This window comes from Cataglyphis hispanica, chromosome 16 (genome assembly GCF_021464435.1).
Source record: "Cataglyphis hispanica isolate Lineage 1 chromosome 16, ULB_Chis1_1.0, whole genome shotgun sequence".
NCBI classification, from domain to species: domain Eukaryota; kingdom Metazoa; phylum Arthropoda; class Insecta; order Hymenoptera; family Formicidae; genus Cataglyphis; species Cataglyphis hispanica.
In genome coordinates, this window is record NC_065969.1 from 510738 (window position 1) to 536359 (window position 25622).

The 25622-nt window shown below is 27.7% G+C and overlaps 2 protein-coding genes across 3 annotated transcripts in view; both read right to left on the reverse strand.

Annotated features, from left to right (window-relative positions):
* Positions 1-257: 257 nt before the first annotated feature.
* LOC126855608 (uncharacterized) overlaps positions 258-25622 on the reverse strand; it is a 96186-nt gene continuing 70821 nt past the window's right edge. The window contains exon 2 of the mRNA XM_050603421.1: positions 258-1435. Within this exon, the coding sequence (XP_050459378.1) occupies positions 1123-1435 (313 nt within the window). The 3' untranslated portion in view covers positions 258-1122. The remainder of the gene's footprint in view (positions 1436-25622) is intronic.
* LOC126855606 (uncharacterized) overlaps positions 7078-25622 on the reverse strand; it is a 77665-nt gene continuing 59120 nt past the window's right edge. The window contains exons 1-9 of one of the 2 annotated variants that reach the window (XR_007688260.1): positions 12712-12903; positions 11158-11268; positions 10244-10491; positions 9720-10162; positions 9354-9485; positions 8761-8902; positions 8415-8576; positions 7514-7818; positions 7078-7420 (exon numbers count right to left, since the gene is read on the reverse strand). Coding sequence is in view for 1 of the 2 variants with exons in the window: in XM_050603420.1 (XP_050459377.1) it covers positions 7591-7818; positions 8415-8576; positions 8761-8902 (532 nt within the window). In the remaining variant the exon portion in view is untranslated. Of the gene's footprint in view, positions 7421-7513; positions 7819-8414; positions 8577-8760; positions 8903-9353; positions 9486-9719; positions 10163-10243; positions 10492-11157; positions 11269-12711; positions 12904-25622 lie in introns of those variants that run through there. The other variant, XM_050603420.1, reaches the window with a different exon arrangement.

A 25622-nucleotide genomic window follows, 5' to 3' on the forward strand; every position in this document is an offset into this window, starting at 1 on the left:
ATTGTGATTGAAAATAGAAGAAAAATTTCAACTCAAGAATGTTATTGCATTTTTTTAATGTAATTTTTTATATGATATAAAAAATAAAAGAAAATATACACGTACAGTGTATTTAATTTAAGTGTGTATGCGCAGTTATTTTGTTTATAAACATTAGATTTATAAAAGATGTTTTGAGAATAAAAAAGATATTTGTTTAAAAAGATCCGTATAATTCCAAACAAAAATTTAGAATTATTTTTTTTTTAATATTACAATATTCTCTCTATTAATATTATATACATTTTTTAATAATTTTTAAATATTATTTTTAATATTATTTTAAATACTTTTTAAATATTATTATTATTATTACAGTTTTATTTTTTAAGTAAAATAATATCTCAATTTTAACATAGTTTTGTAAAGTATTTTATGATAAATTTGAAAAGGTAAGATACCAATAATTGTACATAAGATATTGTCACAGGTTGCTTTTAAGTATGAGTACAAAATAATTCTATTATATAAAAAAATAACTGACTGTATACACATTTAAATCAAACACATTGTACAAATAAAACAAAATTTTTCTATTTTTTTAACCGTGATTTGTAGGACCTTCTCACGCGTTTATTGCAGTGTATATTACACTGTATATTATACACACTGTATATTATATATGATTTACAGAAAAACGCGTTTCCTCGATGACGACGAAGGAGATTACAAAAAGATATTCTTCGCTTCCTAATTCGTCGATCACCGTGACCAACGCTACTGTCAACGTTTCCTCTACGTGACTGAATTTTTAAATGCATCGAACGCTCATGAAGCGCTCTCGATTGTTGTGTGTATTTCGCGAGCGCGATATCTCTCTCTCTCTCTCTCTCTCTCTCTCTCTCTCTCTCTATTTGATCAACATAGATATATGAAAATACGATACAATAGAGATATACGAAAGCTTGCATGTGTGACGGATGAAGTGTCGAGCGCGAGTGCTTGCACCGTGCAGTGTCTTCTCGCGCACCACTCGTCGAGTGAAAAGAAAGGGAAAGTGGAGTGACACTGAGATACAAATCTCGCAGTTAAATTTGAGCGTCAATTTTCCCTTTCTTTCCTTACAGCCGGACGAGCGACTGTTCAACCGCCATGCATGGGCTCGTTTTCCTGCTCGTCGGAGCGGCTTTCCGGCAGGAGGATTATCTTGGCGATAGGACGCGTCAGCTCTGAAGTGGCAGTACGGATGGTGACCACGCGGACTCGCCCATCGTCTCCTGGGTGCACGCTGGTGATCCGGGCGAGAGGCCATCGTCTTGGCGGCGTGTTGACGGAAGCCGAGATCCGCAGCGGCGGACCGTCGCCCAGCGGCGTGAGCGCGAGCTCGACCACGCCGTGGTAAAAGTTACGTAAATCTGTGCTCGACTCACCCTTTACCCGTTGAATCGCCAGAAACCTCGCGATGTACGATCGCACAAGCAGGCGCTTGTTCTCGTAATAGTCCATGAGAACCTTCCACGCGTGATCAAAATTCTCGCCTGTCGTGGGCAGACTGCGAATGAGGAGTTCCGCTTCTCCCTTCAGACACGCCTTGAGGTGAAGCTTCTCGACGTTGGCGGCCGAGTCATCCTTCCCAATGAGATAATGAAAGAGGTCGCGGAACGACGGCCAGTCCTCATACAGCCCGGAGAACTGAGGAAGTTGTATTCTCGGCAAAGTTGTTCGCGACGGCTGTGACAAAGGTGTTTCAGCAGCGGAAACCTTGGTTCTTTCCGTGGATCTGAGACGGCGGAGCGTATCCAGGAACATCCCCTTCTAGGTGAGGTAAGCTTCCTCTGCTTCCGCTTGTATGTTTTTTTTGACACTCTCGCTCAGGGACTCTCCGGTAGCGAGGAGCTTGTCGTGGTTGTGCTCAAATTTCGCCCAGTTGGCCTCGAGAGCTTGGAGGCGCGACTCCACCAGTCCGACCGTTATATTGGCGGACCCCGTCTTCCGCAAGTTGTCATACGAGCGTGCAATGCGCCCGTATAGGTCCAGCTGTACTCGAGTTACTGAGTCCGTGTCCTTACTCATCTTTGTCTTTTAGGATGAGATGACCGGAGAAGCTCCGACGAAGACCACAGGCACTGCACTCACTGCACCCGCACCGGACAGCGAGATCCGGCTCGAAGGACCAACAAATATGCGCAAATGTGATGTGGACGCGTGAGCGAGCGTGCCGCGGAAAGTTAAGCACGAAGTGAGACGGACAACAGACAGACACACCCGCGAGTATCGCAACGCGATTAAATCTAGAACGATGCACACTATGTATGTACACTAGTCACACGACAGATTACGCGTGTCACACGACTGTAATCGTAATTCGCACGCGGCGGATGAACAGCGATAAATCGCCTGTCTCGAAATAACTCCGGTAGTCACACAACGGCACTGAAATATATCAATATTTCTCCACGAAACCGAATTTCTGTTATCACTAGGATAGCGTGAACACGTCGATTGTTCTTAGCGGACTGCGCGGACTGCGGCTGCCGGCTCACTTTTATAAAGTCGTCGCCTTCTCGAAGGATCCAGAAGGCTCCCGAAATTTGCTCATTTCCGCCGACCGTTTTTATGCGACTTGTTTGTCACAATTTCATCTTGGATCCTTCGAGAAGGGCGACGGTGTTTATTGATGCCGCGCGTTTTTGCTCGGTCGCTAAAACGCCGCCTCGCATCGCGCGCGCGGCGACGTCGCGGTCGCGCGGCAACTACATGCTGAGTTCGAGATGGAATGACAATCTCGAACAGTTTTAATTAAATAAATTAACTTATTAAATTGCATCTGTTATTTTGCATATAAAGTCGTTTCATCATTTTGTACATGTTAATAAGAAGTTATAAAAAATTAAATTAGTTTTTATTAGTGAAATATAATTTATAAAGCATTATTTTTTTTAACTTTAAGTATATGAATATGTTTGTGTGCAAAATAAATAAAAAGAATATTCTTTTAAAAGAAATTATATATTGTTTCATATAAAAATTTTAAGATGACTTTAATTTCTTACCAAGAGGAAAAGATTTGATTATTTTATTTTGTGTATGTGTATATATATATGTATATATATAAATGCGCATGTTAACGTATTGTTAAATGTTCAAAAAAGAAAAATATTTCTATGCACTTTTTTTTGTTTTATTAGTTTTATTAGTTCAACAAATAAATAACCTGAGAAATCATAGAAATTCCTTTATAAAAAAATATGCATCCAAAAATATTGAAACAGTTTTAGCAATAAATTAAAATTATATTATACTTACTATTTAGATTTTCATATGACTGATATATCCATTCTATTTGATTCTCAAAACAGTATGTATGCCAAGTCTTCTAGCAACGATATGATACGTAAAAGTCAATAGATATTTTTGAAGACTTTCTGCAATCTATAAATTAATATTAGAATTAAATTATATAGAAAACTTACATATTAAACATTTATAAGATATAAAAATTATTATCATATTTGCGCAGCGCATAAGAGAGTATTATTATAATTTAATATAATTTAGACTAACTTACATATTGCATATGTTTGATTTCAAAATCTGATATCATTAATAATTCATGGATCATTCATCTCTAATTCCAAAAATATATATTCATCGAGTATACACATAATTTGCCTTGATTCAATTTTAATTCCACAAATTATCATCAATATTGTTATCTCTCCAAAAAGAAATACTTAATGGAATTCTCAGCAATTGAACATAAAATATGTTCCAATTGTTTCTTTTCAATATCATATAACTTATTTTCAGATATCAAAAACGTATATTGTTGTAACTTTTGGATACAATATAATCCTTCTTCTAGTATTTCTTTGAAATATTTTTTCCCCTTTTTCTCTATTATATTTTTTTTCCGCAGTAGAGCATCTAAAATTAAGAAAGAAAATTTTCAAAAATTATATTAAACTATGCTACACATAAATACATTTTAATAAATTAATTTTCTAAAAAATATATACTCTAAAAAATATAGCAAACATTTTTTATGTTAAAAAAAGGGATATTTTTAAACCGCTGAAACTCGACGAAAAATCGTCATAGACAAATAATACAATAAATAAAAAAACGTTTTAAATTTTAAAGTTTTAACTTGAACGCGTTATCAGTGGTTTGAACACTTTTTTTTATTTTCTCATTTCATTAGAAAAAGCATTTTTCCATCTCTTGTGTTGTTTTAAAATCTTATGCCATAAATTGTAATGCATATACAATAATGAGTGTAATGTATGAGTGAATATCTTAGTCATAAATTGCGCACTTTAATATTTAAACAATTGACTGGCTGAGCTTAATCTCAAAAAACATTAATAATAAAATTAATAATAATGTAATCGACAAATGCAAGTGTCATAAATAAAATAAAAATTAATTATCAGTTTATCGATTTAAATTTTATAAAAAAAGTCCTAGATGTAATATAACGAAAAAGAGACGAATTGATTCAATGCACTTTTCGTCTAAAAAAATATAATAGTTCTAACACGCCGACATTACCTTCTTTAGAAGCTTAACGAGGCTCTTGTGAAGAAATTTTTCAATAGCCTAGATGCAAGAACAAACATAGATGACTTAATCAAAGAATTATAACAAAAATCAATTATTTGAATAATTTAATGATAAAATATTATTTTTTATGCATAAATGTGGTTTTATTTAATAAATAAACTATACTCATACCTAAACAATTTATATTGTTTACAAATAATATACATCTTATGTATTTTTAAAACAACATATGTCCATGATCATTTTTAATTAAATGTGTTCCTGTTTTGTGCAAAATAATCAAAGTTTTTATCTTTTGAAATGTTAAAAAGTATCAAAGCAAATATTATAAATTTTTTTTAATGAAAAGTTTAGTTGACTGGATGCGTTGTTTTAAAATCACATGTTTCAATTTAAAAGAATTTATTTAGAAAAACTATGCACATACAATTTTAAACATGTTATAACCAAAGAAACTAGTAAAAAATAAAATAATTTTTATGCTCATAATTTAATAATGAAACCTAGATAAAAAAGTTGAAATTAAAAGCTATAAAAATAATTAATAAATAACTATAAGCAATAGCAAGCTATTTTTATCGAATGGTGAGAAATTTGGAATTGATCGATGTAGATTAAATAGTGACTCATCGAGCAGATAGATGTATGAAGATTTCGGCTTTATTAAATTTTGATTTTTATTACAATTTTATTAAATTTTAACGTCGAAAACATGCTTATTTTCTATTTCTATCGATTCAATAGACACATATTATAAATACAAACGCGTGCGCGTGCGAACGTATACGCACAGACACAAATTATATATATATATATATATATATATATATATATATATATATATATATATATATAATAAGATAACAACGTAATAACTTTACTTTTACTTTTTTATTGTTGCCTTTTCATTTTATTCTTTTGTTGAATGAAGAAAATTGATTACATGTAAAATATACGGAAGAGAAAATTTTTACTACCGTAGCTAATCATGGCTTGTAAAATAAATTTCTAAATCACTGCAAAACGGTTTGCTATTTTGTCGATTTTGTCTAAATAAGTATCAAGTAGCATAAATGTTTGCTGTTGCACCAAATAAATAAATATCACAGATAAGATGTTCACGGTTTATATATTACGACTCAAATCTAATTATCACACGCAGCTTTTAGCTATGGCAGCTAATTTTTTTCTTATAGATATAAATAAATTATTATAAATAAATTATAATAAATTAAATAAAATAAATATTAAAATATACATAAAAAAATTAGAAATAAAAATGTACCTCTGATAATATTTCTTTTCCCAAAACTTGTTGGATAATGTTCTGCTTGAATCTGCTTGAATCTCTTACACGTGGATTTAAAATTCACTATTTCTTTGAAGCTGATGCTTTCCTTTTCTAAAATAATAGTAATTGTTTCGTCCGGCAATTCTGTTATCGTAGCCATTAGAAAAAATTTATTAATACACAAAACAAGTGACAAAATGGGCGTTATTTACTGGTGTCGTAGCACTAATTTTATTTGTATACTTATATGAATATGTATAACAAATTACGAACATGAGCGCACAAAGTTTGTTGTTACTTCTAGAACTGTTGCCATGCGTCTGTATTTCTTAACGCGTACTTTGTTTGATATGTAGATATACTTTGCTTCATGTTAGAAATTCTCGAAACGTTTGACCTATCAATCAGGATAAAGAGAACATAGATTTCATGGTTTTGATTAGTCAAATTAAAAAAAAAAGACAATAATAAATACACGTGTAATTTTTTTTTAAAATATTTTGAGACAATCTTTCTTTGCCGACCTAGGGATTTATAGCGTTTAAGATTTTGCTCTAATGTTACTTTAAAGGAATTTTTCGCTTTTTTTTTATTTTTAGTTTGCCTATTGTTGTAATAAAAAGACACAAAAAAAATTTGTTTTTTTGGGAATTTTAATTGATCGACAGCTTGAATTTTGAAAAATTATGTAGTTAACAAAAGAAATTTTTTTTCCATAAATTATTTTCAAAATTTAAGTAAGTATCTCCATGAAGTAATTGCTTTAGAATTAGTATTAGCTGCGGAGAGTCATTGCTGTTTCATTTTGTGTTTGCATTTGCCGTGTCAACAAATATTGAAATTTTAATAAAAATAATTTTTGTTTTCTTTTTTTTTCTTTTTTTTTTTATAATACAAGTAATACAAATAAATTTTAAATGTTCCATAAATATTTATCTTATTTTTATTTATGCTTTTATCAAAATTTCTTTTTTCTCATATTATTAAATATAAAAAATAATTAGCAATATAATTAGCAATATAATATTTTTAAATACATATAAAACTTTTAATTACATATTTTGAGAATCATTAAAGCTATTTAACAAACTTTATTTATAAAAGAAAATTTTTTGAAATTCTTCCATGTACAGAATATCGAAACTTATTTTATTCATAATAATTTTCTTTCAAAATTTTCATTTTAATTTTTTAATTTTTAAGTACATATTAATAAATTACACAAACTTTGATGCAATACAATCTTTATTTTTTTTTATTTATATCTACAATAAAATGTACTTTTTTATATTGTAAGATTTACAAAATTTATAAAATAAAATTTTATATATATATATTGTATATGTACACGTACACGTACACATTCATAATGTAAGATAAAATTGAGAAATATTGTTGAGAGAACAGCTGGATATTTTAATAAAAACTATTGTTTGGCAAATATTCTGGTTATTGCAGCGATATCTTCTGGATATTCTTCTTTTAAGCTTTCATTCGGCACGTAATGAGTCTCTTCGAAACTGCAGAAATATCTTCCAATTTCCATATGATTTATTTTTTTTGGTGGACATATTGATAGATGATCTAAAATAAAAAAAAATGTGTTTATACATTATACAGATATAAGATCATAAATTACATATGTGATTTGTAAAAACGCTACTAAAATAATTATACCTTGCTGCGCATAACTTATCTCAATATTCTCGGTGAGAAGTATATAGTACTGTTGATAGGCACTGGATGAAAATTTCTCACATTCGCAAATGATTGAATTCAAAACATTGTAGAAAGGAAAGCAAAGGAGGCCTCTTTACATTGTTTAGGAACATTGCGTCACATTTATTGTGCCACCCAATAATTACACCGTCATGGCCATTAAAAAGATGATTTTTCCACGTATGCCTTACTATCATTCCAACAGCAAATTTAACTTCTTTTGTCCTTCTTTTTACTGATTTTTTGACTTTGTCAGAATTAATCTGTGGAAACATAATAACAAAATTCAATAGATTTCTTGTTACAAGCAATTTTTAAAATAATGTAGTGATTTAAGTTATAAATAACATACTAATTTACAAATCTTTCACATTTCTTTTAATGCCAGAAGAGAAATAAATATTTTTTTAATGTATTTTGGGATGAATTTTGGGATTGAATTTATATATATATATATATATAATATGCCATCAGAGTCAATTTTTTTAGACATAACAAGTTAGTAGCCTTCCAGTTTTCTTCACAGTTTCAGTATATTGGATCGCGTTTATTCACAAAAATATAATGCAGACGCGTAACAAAAAATTAATGTTTAATAATTAAAATATGTTTCTGTAAATTCAACAAATATTTACTATATATTATAAAAATGACTATTTTTATATCCCAAAAATCAGAACCGATAGAAATGTTTTGATGGCAGATATGTGCTTACTATTGAAAATTACTCTAGAAACAGTGTTTAAATACTTTGACAAAAAACCTTGTAAACTAGTATAATTATAAATAATATAATTTTTTCATTTGTTAAATATATGAATATATTTAATAGTACATTATACGATGTGTTACAACTTACCTTTATTGTATCTATAATCATTTCGTATATATTTTCAATATTTATGGGCTTGTCTACTGCAAAATATCGGTATAGTAAAATGAAAATAATATTGAAATCCCTGCAATATTTTTGATAATATTTTAGATAGAAGTGGTAATTTTTCATTATAAAATGTGTTACCTAAAAAAAAGTAAAAAAACTTTGATTAAAGATAAAATAATAAAAAGAAATTCATTACTTTTACACATTGAATTTAAATATATTAAGCATTATTGAATTAACATTATTTGCAAGAATCATAATTAATGATTATTTTTATTTACTTAAAATTAATACAAAAAATTAAATACAAAAAATTACCAACCGAAATATGACTAAATAAATTAACAGTCGCAGAAGAAAATACATTATTTGGATATAATTCCATGATAACGTTCGATGGGTAAGATAGATGAGGGTTCAGACATAGATAAAAGAATTCTGTATTACACCGAATACTTGCATTACTGAAAATAAGAACAATAATTTATACATACATATACATACATATACATACATATACATACATATATATATATATATATATATATATATATATATATATATATATGTTTAAACATATAGGAAGAATGTCCATTGTAATTGAAACTTATAATTTTCCGAACATTTTATTATTTTTCCATATGTACGTATGCAATATATAGAAGTTGTTCTGTTAAATGAAATAAAAAAAATATTTTTTATTATAATCTTTCCTTTCGTCAATTTAAAGCAAATAAGCAAGAAATCAGGAAAATGTTTTTATGAAAAAATGTGTATATACTGTATAAATATACATACATACATATATATATATATATATATATATATATATATATATATATACACTTATGTACCATATGAGTATATCTATCCAGAAATATTAAAAAAATTTTAGCAATAAACTAAAATTCTTACTATTTTGGTTTCTATATGATTCCAATATCATTTTTATACGTTGTTACGCAGCAACGTACGCCGAGTCTTCTTGCCGAGTCTCATGATGTTATAAATGAAAATCAATAAATGTCTTCGAAAACTTCCTGCAAACTATATTAAATTTCATTAAATAAATTGTATATAAAACATTCATAAAAATTATCGTTATATTTGCGCAACAGATATAATGATAATTATTATGATGATAATTATTATACTGATAATAATTATTATAATGATAATGATAATTATTATTATATACTTTATTATCATATACTTTATTATCATATACTTTTATTATTATTATATTATTATTATAATTTGACATAATAAAAAATAACTTACATATTTTATATATTTTGTTTCGAGATCTGTTGTCTTTAATAATTGATGCAATTTATGGATTTCTAACTCCGAAAATATATATTCTTCGAGAATGCCCATAATTTGCTTTGATTCTGTTTCATCCCAGAAATTATCATTAATATTGTTGTCTCTCCAAAAAGAAAATTGCTCTAAAACCGTAGAGCAAATTGAATGAGACGGATATTTAATTTTCAGTCGACATAGTACTGTTTGCGTTATTCCATTTGACCACGTTTTTACGTCCGAATAAGACACATGTGGCGCAAAATATTGCGTTACGATCATTAATTGTTTTTTTCAAAAGAATCTTCGTTTTCGGCATATTCATAAATTTTATTTGTTTATATATAAATCGATAATGCTTTAAACAGTTAAAAATTCTTTTAAAGTTATATTCATGTGTCAAATTAAAAAACTGTTTGCTAAAAAAAGATTACATATTAAATACAATAATTATATTGACTTATGATGTCCATAACAATTTAATTTACTGCATTTTTTACCTTGATTTTTGTGCATAATTTTTATTTATCTCATCGCACACAAAATAATACGTTATAGAATCTTCTGCAATTAAGCGCAGTAGAAATCAAATGTTTTACGTTAGTAAGACTTAACTTATATTCTGCTGTCACGTATGCATAATATTGTAACTCGTGGATATAATATAATCCTGTTTTTTTTTTTATTGATATGACGAAATACTTTATTCTGTTTTTCTTTGTTATACTTTTTTTCTGCAGTAGGGCAGCTAAAATTAAGAAAAAAAATAATGAAAATACTCAAATATTACATAACGCCAATATTAGCCATAAATTTTAAAAATATATTTTTTAAAATACATATAAATTTAATAATCACATATACATTAAAATTCAAAGTAAATTATAAAATTTATAAATAGATATTTAGATTTTTTATTTAAAAAATATAATTTAATCTGAAAATATTAATTTGTACAATAGACATATATGCACAATGTATTTTTAACTATTGCTATAACTATTGTTATAACTGTTGCTATAACTATTGCTGCAATAATCTTATCATCATTTAAGTTCCTTTATATAAATAAGAGAAATCAAGTGAAAACTAATTGAGAAAGAATATTTTTTATTCCACATATGCTATTAAAATGAGATTAAAAATGAGAAAAAGATTTTAAGATAAAAGAAATGTTCACATGATCTTTATAATCTTTAAATAGATATAATTAATTACTATTATACTTTATCAATTTGTAGAGAGCATAAAAGTTAAAAATTACAAAAAGATTTGGATATTTAAGTATAAAAATATATAATTATTTTACTATTGTTTTGTTGAGTGAACAAAAATCTATTGAGTGTATATATAGATATAAATTAGATGAGATAGATATAAAATAGATATAAAAAAGTTAGAAATAGAAAAATACCTCTGATAATATTTCTTTTCCCAAAACTTGCAGAACAGTATTATGTCTGTCAGGATCTCTTTCACGTGCACTTAAAATTTATAATATCCTCTATGCTGATGTTTTTGTGTTCTAGAATAATAGCAATCATTTTTTCGGGCAATTGTGTTATAGTAGCCATTGAAAACAATTTAATATATATAATAATTCACAAAACAACTGGCAACAAGCGTTATTAACTTTGTTTAATTATTTCGATTTTGTAACACTTTACATATATATATATATATATATATATATATATATATATATATTGCGACGACTTTTCCCTCCGCAAACTCTGCGCGCGTCCGCCATCGCGATCTCTCCGTCGCGCGGATGTTCTGTGACGCCGGCGAACGGGAGTACGATTTGCTGGTCGAGAGATACGGGAAAAGGGGATCGTCTACAAAAACACAACGAATTGAGGAATGGTTACACGCCGGGAGGGAACGGGGTGGAAGATATTCCACGCGGGCCGTGACGAAATCGTAAAACTCGCGAGAATTGAAATTGGGCGCCAGATACGGTCTTGCACGTATCAATTTCGTCAAATACGCGAGATAAGCGCGAAAAAGATGCGAAGAAAGAACTCGATTTCGTCGCGGGCGGACTAGCTCACCTAACGGTAGAGGAGCAGGGCGGATGTTGGACGAACGATATATGAAGGCAAGAGGTGACACAGACAGAACGACAAATACGCGTAAAAAAAATTAAATTCGTCAAGCCTAACAAGGAAATAATAGTTTTATTAATTTAGAAAAGATGCGTCCGAATGATAAACAAAGATTAACGGTGGTATGCCCGAGGTCAATAAATTCGCGGAAGCGAGACTGGGTGTTAAGAAACGGCGTAGCGCCACCGAAAGTAAGACGCCGTTAAATCAGGGTCGATCGAGACTGTGCCCGAGCGCAATTATACCGGGTCGATTATCGGACCCCTCGTGAATCGATAATATTTCGTTCGCTATTCTAACATGCCGTACGGTTATCACATGCATCCAGTGCACCCCTAACTTGCACCGCGCAAATCTAGCTCGCAGCGCTCAGTATTTCGTACCCTCCGCGAAAGCACTCTATCACTCATCCATTCTAACGCATATGACTCGACAAAGAAAATAATCGACAGAAATATTCGCGTAAAACGCACTCATCCTCGACGGTTAACATCGGGATACATAATCGCGAGACACACTCGCACTCGACGATCTCACACATACACGACTTAGACGCTAGACGGGCGCGAAATTACGCTACTAATATATTACGCCGTAGTCTCGGTCCGCGATTTCCAGAGAGACGATACAGCGATATACAACGCGCAATATTTATTGAGTCCAACACTCGAGACGTTTCGGGGCTCGGATCTCTTGCCGACGGGGCCGTGTCGCTAATACAATTACGCCACAACGAAATTAATCGCTAAACTTCCGAGCGGAGCTCATACGCAAACACAACACTAAATTTCGGCCATGACGGTAGAACAACGCGATCCCGATATCGCGAACATGCGTGGCTAACGCGTGCACAGCCTCACCGGTAACGATGCTCTCCTCTCGGAGGTCCGAAGGTTCGGCAGCTTCTTCTCGCTCGATCTCGTCCTCCCGGGGTCCTGTCGCAACCTCTCTCGCACTCCTCGCTCTCGATCGAGATCTCTCCTCGCACGCCTACGCTTGTTTCGCTCGCACAATTCGTTCTCGTCCAAGACATGTCCGACTCTCGCACATGCTCGCGCCAGTCTGACCCGGGAACACCGCGATCTAGAATCGGTAACGCCGGGCCAGCCGGGGATGCGCAATCGGGGTGCGTGTTATCACGGCCAATCACGCGATAACACGCGAGACAGTCGTTTGGCGGCACGCTCATGATCGTACCGGAGGCGCGCGCACCCCCGAGATCGCGATCAATATTTTTCACGAAACTCTTCTGAGATGGCCTCGGCGAGTCCCGGGATCTCGGAAGCGAGGAACGCCACGGTGTCCCTCGCGGACCTCCTTTTTTCCCGCCGTGTCTCTCGGCGATGGAGCTTCTTCGGGATCCCTCGAGGCACGTCTCCGCACGGTCCTGCGTCACAGCGCGAGGATCCTCCTTATCCTCTCGCGCTTCTCGCCTCGTTTCCGAATTCGGTGATTGATAATTCCTTTCCTTTTTCCTTTCATCCTCTCGAAGGTCGTCGTTCCGAGTTGTTGTGATCATTGTTTTTGTTGCGGCTGTTTTCACGCTCCTCCGGTAAGGCTCCCGTGTTGCATCGAAATAATAAAATAATAAGAAAATTGAAAAGACGAAATAAGTCCGACCAATAACGCCCCTCTGGAGATTTCGGTATGACTCTAATGTTTTGAGACTGGCGCGGATGCGTTTTCCGCGTTCAGCGATCGGAGAGATCCAGTGGACGGCAACGTCACAATATATATATATACATATATATATATATATATATATATATATATATATATAGAATAATGTAACATAATTATATTCCTATTTTGACAATAAATAGTTTTTCCATTTCAAAGTTTAAAAAAACGGAATTCTTGGTAAAGTTATAGATTAAATAATTTCACAAAATGAGATGATCTGTGAATAGAGATAAACATATTTCCTGAAATAGTAAAGTAACGTAGATATTAGATTGAAAATTAAGATCACAAAAATAAAAGCACATTTTCGACTCCGGACGTTAATGAAAAAATAGTGAGAATGGAAAATTTAAAAGAAAAAAATATATTTCTAAAAATATCCCTGTCGCTTGCGCTCTACAAATCTAAGAATGAAAAAAAAATTTATTACAAATAAATTAGTTTTTACTTTTTTTATTTACATATAAGTTTAATTATTTTTACATATTATATTGACGTTGCTTATTCATTTTTGACATTTTATCATTAAATACTTTAAATCATAGTTCGAAAGCATAGTCTATTATATTATATCTGTTTGGGGTTGAATTTAACATTATAACCGACTTGTCTAATGCAATTTATTTTATTTTGGATCATAAAAGACTTAGAAAGGGACTGACATGTACAAGATATATCAGACTATAAACAGACATACGAGAATATAAATAAAAAGATATTCGAGTAGCTGTAAAAAAATATGAGTTGTGTCACATGTTTTTGGCAAGATAAAAAAAATAAAAAAAGCTTACTTTTACTATTGACCCCCTATAGTGTTCTAATCGATCCGGAATCAGGGGTGATTGTAACATTTTTCTTTTATTCTTGATTTTATTTATCACAAGGTTTAAATGTTATGATTTTGATACGGTGAAATTAATATGTTAGCTTAAAATATTAATATTTTTTTTTATTGTAATATTTCTCTTCCACAATCAAATTTTAAAGTCAAATTGTTATTTTCAATCTTGTTTTACTCCTATTAAATGGTGTTTATAATGTTTTAAAATTTAATAATAAGAAGTATTGAACAATGATGTTATCAAATGGTCGAAAAAATACTTTGTCTTTACATTAGATTTATCTGTCTCATAATCAATTTGATATCTTACACAAAGAAATATTAGATGACATTTGAATATATATGCCAAATTCTCTAGCCTGAAAAAATTACATATTAACTGTACAATAATTACATTAATGCTAATTATAAATTAGCTAATTTAAGTTTTTTATTTATTGAATTTTATCATGAAAATTCTACAGGAATAATTCGATTGTGCTCATCATAAAGAAAATAATAAAGCAGAGAATCTTCAACTATGGAATGCAGAAGCCTTCTTAATTCTTTTTTTAAATACCAATGCTTACTTTCCAAAATCATATATTTTTGTAGCATTTTCAGACATTTTATTCTTGTTATTGTTTGTTCTTTAAAATTTAAATTATCAAAAATTTTCTTCTTTTTGTCTACATTATACTCTTTGTTTGCAGTAGGGCATCTAAAATTAAGAAAAGCTTGTCAAAAATTATATAAAACAACATCATAATATGAGCTATAAATTTTATTTGATTAAAATACTCTCTTCTAAAAATATATATATAAATTTTTTAATTACGTATACAATATTTAATATATAATATTTGTATTATATAATACATAAAAGTTTTTATTTTAATTTCTAATATCTTTAAATAGAAAAAACTGATTTTATATAATGATTTATAAAATTGTGAAAGTTATAAAGATTGCTAAATTTCAAAAAGAAAATATAGTTACATTATAAGTCCCAAAACATATAATTATTTATGAAAGTTAAAAATTATATTATATAAGTAAATCTCGAAACAAATAAAAACTTGTAAGACAAACAAATGTAAGAGAAAAGTATTTTCTTATTTGAATGTTATTATAAATTATTATAAATTAATATTTATACATAATATCATTGTTGCAAATTTTAAAGTTACAATATAAAAAATTGTACTAAAATTTGGTTTGATGTTTTTTTTTTATATTTTGCACCATAACATAAAGTTCTTATATTAAAAAATTAAAATAACCACAAAAAAAAAAATTATTAATATAAACTTATTTGTAAATAAATATAAAGAAATTATAAATAAAAAAATACCTCTGATAATATTTCCTTTCCCAAAATTTGTTGGACAGTTATCAGTTGGAATATTTCACACGTGGACTGGAAAATTCACAATATCCTCCAATAAGATGCTTCTCTTTTCTAGAATGATAATGATCACCTCATCGGGCAAGTGTGTTATCGTAATCATCGTTGAAAAAATTTAACGACATACAAAACAACTGGCAACCAGTCTAATTATTTATTGATTTTGTATTATTAATTTTATATATATATATATATATACATGTAAATATAATGAATGTAATAATTTATGTGCTCACGAATGTGTATATAATAGAGGCAAAACAAGAATGAATAATTCTTTGGGAAAAAAATTTTGGGAATTATTTCTGTTCTTAAAATTTTATGGCTTACGGCTCTAATGTTATTTCAAAGGGATTTCTGTCCTTTTCTAATATTCAGTTGTCTTTGTATTACTGTACAATAAAAGATTAAGGAAAGGAGGGTATCAGAGTAGGCAGTTCAGGTAGTTTGGGAAACACGCAAGGATGATTAAACTTGCCTATTTTCTCAGTTACTTACTGAAACCGAAAATTATAATAAAAATAGTTTTAGTTTCCAGGAAATATTTAGAGACATATTTTAAACAGAAAAAAAATAGTTGATAGCAGTTGATTTCATTATTTTTCCAAATCATTTCTCGTGTAAATATTTTTTATGTTCTCATTAAAATCATGTTTTTTACTTGGCGCCAAAGAATAAATTTAATATTTTTTTTTTATTTTGAATAAATAGTTTGTTTTTTTATAGTAATGGAAAAAGAGAGAAATAGAAGATTTTGCATATGCACATCTCATAGAACGCGGATATTTTTAAAAAAATGACGCATTTTTTGACATTTGATAACTAAAGATAAAATAATAATTATAAACGAAAATTTCGTTTTTACGTTCATAATTTAAAAATAAAGCTTTGGTAAAACTTTATAATAATGGCAAATAAAACTTTATAATATAGTAAATTAAACTTTATAATAAAATCTAGATAGGAAAAGAAAATTTACAATATACAAATTTTTATAATATAATTTAATAAAATAAAAATAAAAATAATGAATAACACAATTCGAAAGCAATAGCTAGGTATCTTTATCATTTGAGATAGCTTTTATCATGTGATTTAAAAGTAAACTCCGTATTATACTGTAAGACTCATTTATAGATAAAAGCAAATGTGCGACAAGAGAAAAAGAGTGAAACAAACGGAGCCTATTTTTTCTAACGCTATGCTAAACAGAGAAAGAAATGAACTGTACAGATAGACAGAGAAAGAAAAGCACACTTTCTAGCTGTTTTTTATCTTGTCCGTTTTTTAACAATGCACTGAATATTCCAGTATAGAATAGAATTAATTGTTTCAATGAGCATTTGTATTTATTGTATCTCGAAACTTCACATTTTGTACTACAATCATAATTAATTTATAATGTTAAAAGTTGTTAGCAAACAATATGTCCGCAGTAAAATAACAAAATCTTAAATTTTTTACATAATAAATTAAAAATGCAATATCTTTGAAGTTATTTTCTTACTATTAGCTTTTGCAATAACGTTTTGATAGGCGACCAAAATCAATTGAGAGAAGTTAAAATAAAAATTATAAAAACAAAAAAGTACTTTTGATAAAATTTCTTTTCCGAAAAGCTGTTATTCAGTTTTGTCTAATGAAATTTGTTTGCACGTGAAGGTAAAATTTGGTGTCCTTAATGCTGATGTGTTTATGTTCTCCAGAATGATAATTATTATTTCGGACATTTTATTGTAATTATTGCAAAAAAGATTTAACGATGCATACAAGTAGATGTTACTTTATATTTTGTATCGTTAATTTAATTTATTTATCATTATTTAATTTATATTATATATATATATATATATATATATATATATATATATATATATATATATATATATATATATACATTTCTCCCTACATATTGAATTGAATATAATAATATTTAATAGTCAGTTTAAAGTTTGGCCCTTTTTATCTAATTAAAAAAAATATTAAGTAAATATATGTAAAACCTGATATAAAATACAATATGAAATTTAATTTATAGAAAATATCATAAAGATTATTGAGTTTGAAGTACGTTGCGAAATTTAATGGTATTGTTCTAGAATTGTACATTTATGTTTTTATTTGATACATAATAATGGTTACCGAATTAAGGAAAGTATAGTCTTACATTTATTAAATGTAGTATCATATCCTAAATTTATATTGTGGGAAACAATAAAATTAACGACAATATCAACAAGTTTACGGAGTAATAGGAAGCACTTCGCGAAACGCGATGGTATTTGGTAACATTCACTTGGTACGTAAGAGGAACCAACAAATCTAGAAAAGAATCATCCTACCATATTTTTAATCTCTTTTGGTAAACATTTCTCTATGTGATTTAAAATAAAATACCATATTTTTAATCTCTTTTGGTAAACATTTTTCTATGTAATTTAAAATAAAATAAAATAAAATAAAAAACAAATTTTACATAATTGACAGATCATAAGAAATATCTGAATTATAAAAATGCTAATAATACTTATACTTTCTCCTACGTAACATATTTTATCATTTTCAGTAAGAATTAGGTAATAAGGTTGATCGTCACCGGTAAAATCTGATCTGAAACATGTGCAAATTTCACATATGCAGATGCGATGATTTTTGTAGTGTGTTTTGATGGCATAGATATGGAAACATATGACTCTTGAACAATTTTGCTTGGAAATTTGGATCATATTTAGAACACCATTTAATTATTACATCCTCGTGATAACAGTTTTCTATGTGAGGAAGAAGATGAGATGGCGATGAATGATTTACAATCATTCCAATTGAAAATTTGTTATTTTTATTCATTTTCTTAACCGGTTGTTTTAATGCGATCTATGAAAAATATATATCAACAGAATTCAATCTTATCTTATCACTCTTATCGATATCTTATCAAGTAGTTTTTAAACTATTATTACTATTATAATGATTTAAGTTTTAGATAAAATTATAATCAACGTACTCTCTTTATATAGATTTATATATATATATATATATATATATATATATATATATATATGTATATATATGTATATACATACCCATATTTAAATATAATATATTATATTATACAATGTATAATAAAGTACGTTTATTGTTTCTGTAATACTTCTGTACTGAGCTCTAATATTTTTATATTGCTCTAAATTGTTTAAATTTTGGCTTTCATAATTATATAGAATTTTAGACAGGATATTTAAATTTCTTTTAAAAAATATGTTATTATCTGACAGTTGAAGTATGAAACGTGACATCATCAATTGCATTCTGAAAAAAAAAAAACCAGATTTATAAGCAAAATTTAATTACAAATATGAACGTAAAAAGAATTTTATTATTTTTATACATTGCTCATTATAAAATTTAATTTATTTATCTATTATTTATAAGATCTATAATTGAGAAATTAATCTCAATAATTGAAAAATTATTTTCTTCATTAACAAAATTAATGGAAAAAGTTGTCAACCTGTATATTATTGAATGAACGATTTTCAGAGTTGGAATTTTCATCTATTCTTTCGTTTATTTAAACACGCTCTTCATTCAAATCACTGAAAATAATAAAAAAATACATTTATATGTACATATATATATGTACATATAAATGTATTCATATACGTATATATACATGTACGCAAATACATACATAAAGAGTATTCATCGATATCAAAAATTTCTCTAGCATTAATAATAAGTTGATTAAAAATGTTATATATAAATTTGTATCTCAAAGTTATTACGTACAATTGCATGTAATTTTTTTAATATATACATATATAGATAAATATATAATTAACTTTTATTTTGTTTATCTAATAGATATGTTTATTTATATAAATATATATATATATATATATATATATATATATATATAAAATAAATTTAAAAATCTAATTTTATAAAAGAGATCTAGTATTAAAATTATACTTATATCTCTGCTATGAGACAAATATAATCATCAAAAATTGATTTCAAAAAACTGCATATGCCAAATCTTCTAAGTACGCATTGACATGTAATAATTATTAGATAATATTCAAAAGGTTTTGAAATTTATATTATAAATTATATAAAAAATTATATTATGCAAATATTTTATATAAGATACAAAAGACAATTATGCTTGTGCAGCGCATAACAAATAATTATAATTTAATAAAATTTAAAATATAAATTACATTATCCAGAAATTTGTCTTGTATATTTAACGTCATAAATAATTGAAGTAATTTATTAACCATTACGGATCGGAAATGTAAAGATAAAAATATTTTGGTTATATCTTCCATTTGCTGGATTGCTTTTGTTCCTTTTCAAAAATGATCGTCGATGTTGTTATCTTTTATAAAAAAAATTTGCTCAGTAGATGTCGTGAATATTCTATGTATAGAATGTATGTTCATTCTTAAGGCGGTGTAGTACTTCTTGCTCAATATCATCTAGCCATTTTTTTATGACTGAGCAAGATATATTTCATTCAAAATATTCAGCTACGATAATAAATAATTCTTCTAAAAACTGCTTTTTCCTTGGTTTATTCATAAAATTGAATATTTTATATAAACCGATATTGTTTTAGACAATTGAATATTAGATCAAAGTTATATCTAAATGTCAAATTGTTCAACCTGAAAAAAAATTATCTATTAATTGTATAATAACTACATCAATTTATAATGCTAATAGCATTTTAGTTTATTAAATTTTATCATGATAATTGTGCACGAATAATTCGTTTTTGCTCATCCAAAAGAAAGTAATAGATTATAAAATTTTTAATTACGCAGAAGAGACATTTCAATTTATTTTTTTCCGTGCCCGACAACTTATCTTCCGACATCAAAAACACATATTTTGTAGTTTTTCCATACATTTCATTCTTGCTCTTATTTGTTCTTCAAAATGCAAATCGTTAAAAATTTTTTCTTTTTGTCTATGTCGTACTTATTGTTCGCAATAAGACATTTAAAATTAGAATAAACATTTCTTAAAAATTGTGATAAATGTAGTATGTTAATCTTTGATATCTCTAAATAATTTTGATTGCACATATTGCTTCATAAAATTGTAAAAAGATTGAACATAAAATTTTAAGAAAAATATATGATTATGTCATAAGTCCTAAAGAATGTAATTATTTATGAAAATTGAAAATAATATTATATAAGTAAATCTCGAAACAAATAAAAAAATTATAAAACAAATAAATGTAAAAAAAGTATTTTTTTATTTGAATATTACACAAATTGTTATAGATTAAAATTTATACATAATCATATTATTACAAATTTAAAAATTAAAATATTAAAAATTGTAACAGTATTTGATTTAGTTTCTTCATGTTTTACACAAAGTTTAAAATGAAATTCTTATTAAATGATGCACAGCTTGGATGTAATCGACAAATCTTTTAATTTAGACTAATCAAGTCTTTAAACGCGTTAAAATTTTAGTTTTACTGGATTTTGATTTTTTACAGTTATACGCACGCACACAATTTAAATTAATACGACGACAATTATTTTAATTTTAATTTAATTAATTAAATTAAATAAAATAATTTTAAGTTAATTTAATTAAATTTTAATTTTAAGTCAATTTTAAGTTAATAATTATTTTAATTTTACCCTTTTTTGCATCATTTTTTTCGTGTTTTGTTGACTGATACAAATCGAGTAAAATAAATATAAATAAATTAATATAAGAAACTTATAAATAAAAAAATATCTGTAATAATATATCTTTTCAAAATTTATTGGGCAATATTATTTGTTGGAATCTTTTACATGGACTTGAAATTCACGATATCCTCCAGGCTGACACTCTTTATTCCTAGAATGATGATAATCACATTGTCGGGCAAATGTATTATTGTAGCTATCAGGAAAAATTTAATTGATGTACAGAACAACTGTCAACAAGCCTAATTATTTACTGGTATTGTGTCACTAATTTTATTTATAAATTTATATATATAACAAATCACACGTGGGCATACAAAATTTATTGTAGCTTTTAGGACTGTCCCCATGCATCTATACGTTCATTTCATTTTTTATAGTCTAGCGTATAGCAAAGATGCACTAATTCCGTGTTAAGAACCCTAGAAATTTTCCAAACTTGAAACGATAGAATTACCAATCAGAATAAAAAAAGATATAAATTTCTTGGTTTTGATTGATCAGTGAACCCATAAGAGCAAAAACAAAAATTAAATTTTTTGAAGAAAAATTTCAAGACTTTTTTTTCACTCTTCTTTCGATTTGAAAAAATTTTGCGCTTTTCTGATGTTTAGTTACTTTTGTATTGTCATTCTGCTATGCAATGAAAGAATAAGAAAAGGATAATGTGCAATTTAGATAGCTTGAGAAAACAGAGATCGTTGGCTTCGCTTTCTCTTTTAATTTTGCTTGCTGAATCCAAAAATTGTAGTAAAAATTATCTTAGTATTTAAAAAAAATTTTGAAACATTTTAAACAAAAAAAAGTATCGGTTGATATTATCATTTTCTCGAGTCATCACAGCAAATTTTTTGCATATATGCATTTTATAATGCGAGAACGTCTTAAGTGTATTATAGCTTATACGATATATTTAGATTATAAGTTATATTAGATTATAAGTTATTTCAACTTATTACAGGCTCCCGTTAAAATTTTCTTTCACCGTCACTTCTCGCAATTGATAATCTTAATGAAATCACGGTAACGATCGACGAGCCAACACGAAGAAAATTTTAGCGAATATTTATGATGACTGTATAGATGGTGAATGTGCCTAAGAAAACTCATTGCGCTATAAGTACATTAAATTAATGTATTAGAGATTAGTGGCGTACAAATATAATAATATAAGCATCTGTTATCTTCACTAGTGATAGCTTATTAAAGAAAGGAAGGAAAAAACTGAAAAGTTAGATTGCTTAAAAGAAAATAATACATATTTTCCTTTTTTACAAATAACAAAATTGAAAATGATGGTGATTATTATATTTGTACGATTTTTAAGACAATTCTTCTTAATAATTATTTTAAAGCGTGGAGGAGACTCCTTAACATATGCTACGGTGTGCGCGTCTCGCAGAGACGACATATGGGACCTACAATTTAACATCGGTTCCGAACGTCTTAATTAAAGGGGTGTGGTGCTCATGGCAAGATACTCTCCAGTTGGTTTGCCGCTATTGCCTGCCGAGAGGTGGCAATCGTGAATCCTACGATATATTTTTTTTATAGCTCGGGCTGGAATCGAGCTTGAGACCTTTGGGCATTGAAAAGCAAAACACACTCTGCGCCACGATCGCACACATAAGCAAATTAATTTAATATAAATTTAAACATAAATTTATATTAAGATTAAATATAAATTTAAGTTTAATTTATTATTTTGATTTAATTTTTATTGCAATTTTCGAGCAAATACTTTTTTCGCAATTTAATTTATATATCTGAGAATAATGAAAATTGATTTAATAAAATTCTATTTTTCAGTTTATGTTGTATTTGAAAATGTAGAATGTTTAAATTGGAAAAGAAGGGTATTTCTTTCTCCCTACACATTTTCTCATCAAAAAGCACTGATTATAAGAGGAAATCTATTTGTTATACTGTATATAAAATAATTTGCATTTTTAGTTTTTAATTTTTATTTTATATTAGACTTATTTATATTATATTAGACTTAGACACCTTATTATTATAATAAGACGGCTGTCTTACTTGCTATGAGACACTGGCAATCGCTGTGAGAAATGAACTAGCAAAATGGCAAAGATTGAAATGTGATTGTATATCAACTCAGACGCGTGTTAATTGGAGAAGATCTTATATTATCTTCTGTATTGAAAGAGTTCTGTGAAAAATAGTATGCACACATGCTTCTACCAAAGATGACTGAAGCAACACTGCTCTTTAATAAGACCAGAAACAAAAAAAGTACGATATGTAGCGATGAGAAATTATGTACATATAAATAAGAAATATTATTGAAAATTTTTCATCATTTAATGATTAAAAGTATTTAAGATAATGAAAGTGCGTAGATATGTAACAGATTATTTTGGATTATATTTTGGAGAAAGCATTTCACTCGCTATAGAGAATATTCTTTAAGAGAGAAGAGATATATACACATATATTTTTTTCATATGTAGATTCGTATATATAAAAGTTATCATTGCACCTCATAAGTCGCATAAGTTGTTTGAAAGAGAAAAAATCAATTTTTTCTAGTATTATATATTACTTGTTATGTTAGGATGCTCCTCCGAAATTTTTATTAGATTTCAAATACGAATATAAATAGATCATATAGAAAGTAATAATTAGACATTAATTTATTTTTACTCTAATTCTCAAATATAATAGCAATTATCAAATATAATAGCGCTTATACAATCGACAAAAATGTCCCTATCTCTATATATTAAAAATATTTATATAAATTATTTTACAATTTATCAGATGTTCAAACATTAAATTTTGTCAATAATTAATATTTTTTTGCATTCATATAATATTATTTAAAATTATATTATTAAAAATTATATTTTGTTTCATATTTGAATGGTTTTCATACACTTTGCCTGGATACTCTTAAAATCTTATGCCTTATAAAAATTAAAATATAATTTTTATCAAGATTATTACATGATCCCCCATCAATTAACTACATGTCTAATCACTGTCATTTATTTTCTTTAATTAAAATATACTGTTGCGATTACAGCATGTATAAATATATATACACCTTGTTAAATACTATTTGCATAGATAATACTTTAAACCTTTTTTTATATATAAATTTTTTATCTATTTTTACAAAGTTTAAATATTACAATGCGATAATTTGTGATTTAAACAAATTTTAATTACATATTATTGTTTTATTTAAATTTTAGATTTTCTGAATATTAAATGTGTACGAGAGATTTTTACATCGATTATATAAACTTTTCTATTGTATTTCAATATTGAACATAATCAAATTTTCATTTTGTGATATTATATATAAGTTACTTATTTTGTGATTTTTAATATACGTATATATAATCGAATTATACATGACATGTAATTTAAAGAATAATATGCGTTTTGCTATACTTAAAATAATGTGAGCAGTAGTAATACTTACGAAAAACATAAATATAATTTAGCGTATAACTGACATATTTTATATATTACTGCATATTAATTATAGGCCATACAGATTATATATAAAGAATTTTAAATAAAATAGGATAACTATAAAAGGATATATCTCATATTTTTATATACACAAATTTTTCCGGCGTAAATTCAACATTAAAGGTTTATTATTTGCTTGTATATGTAACTGAATAGAACATGCCAAAGAATAGTGTTGAAATAAGACCAAAATTTATTTGTAACGGAAATATGAAATTGATCTATCTGTATATTATTTTAGTATATATAATAAATTATTTTGAACCTGCTAAATTCGAATATAAAGCTTAAAATTGTCCAAAATGTAGGAAATTTTGTGAAAATGTAATTATTTTACGGGAAAGGCACATTTTCCAGAAAATATTTTCTAAAGAACAAATGATAAGTGTAAAATAATTTTTTATTGATTATTTTGAGAGAAAATCCGTGCTCCAAAATTTATTACCATTATTGAAAATTTATAAAATACTTATTTATATTTATCTAATACTTATTTATATTATATTTAGTTATATTAACTATGGATGTTCAATACTGGCAGTGAATTTTGAAACACAGCGATCAGAATTCCACATTTTATGCTTTGAAAGCTGACGCTGCATTCCCTACCTTTTTCATTATTCGCTCTAG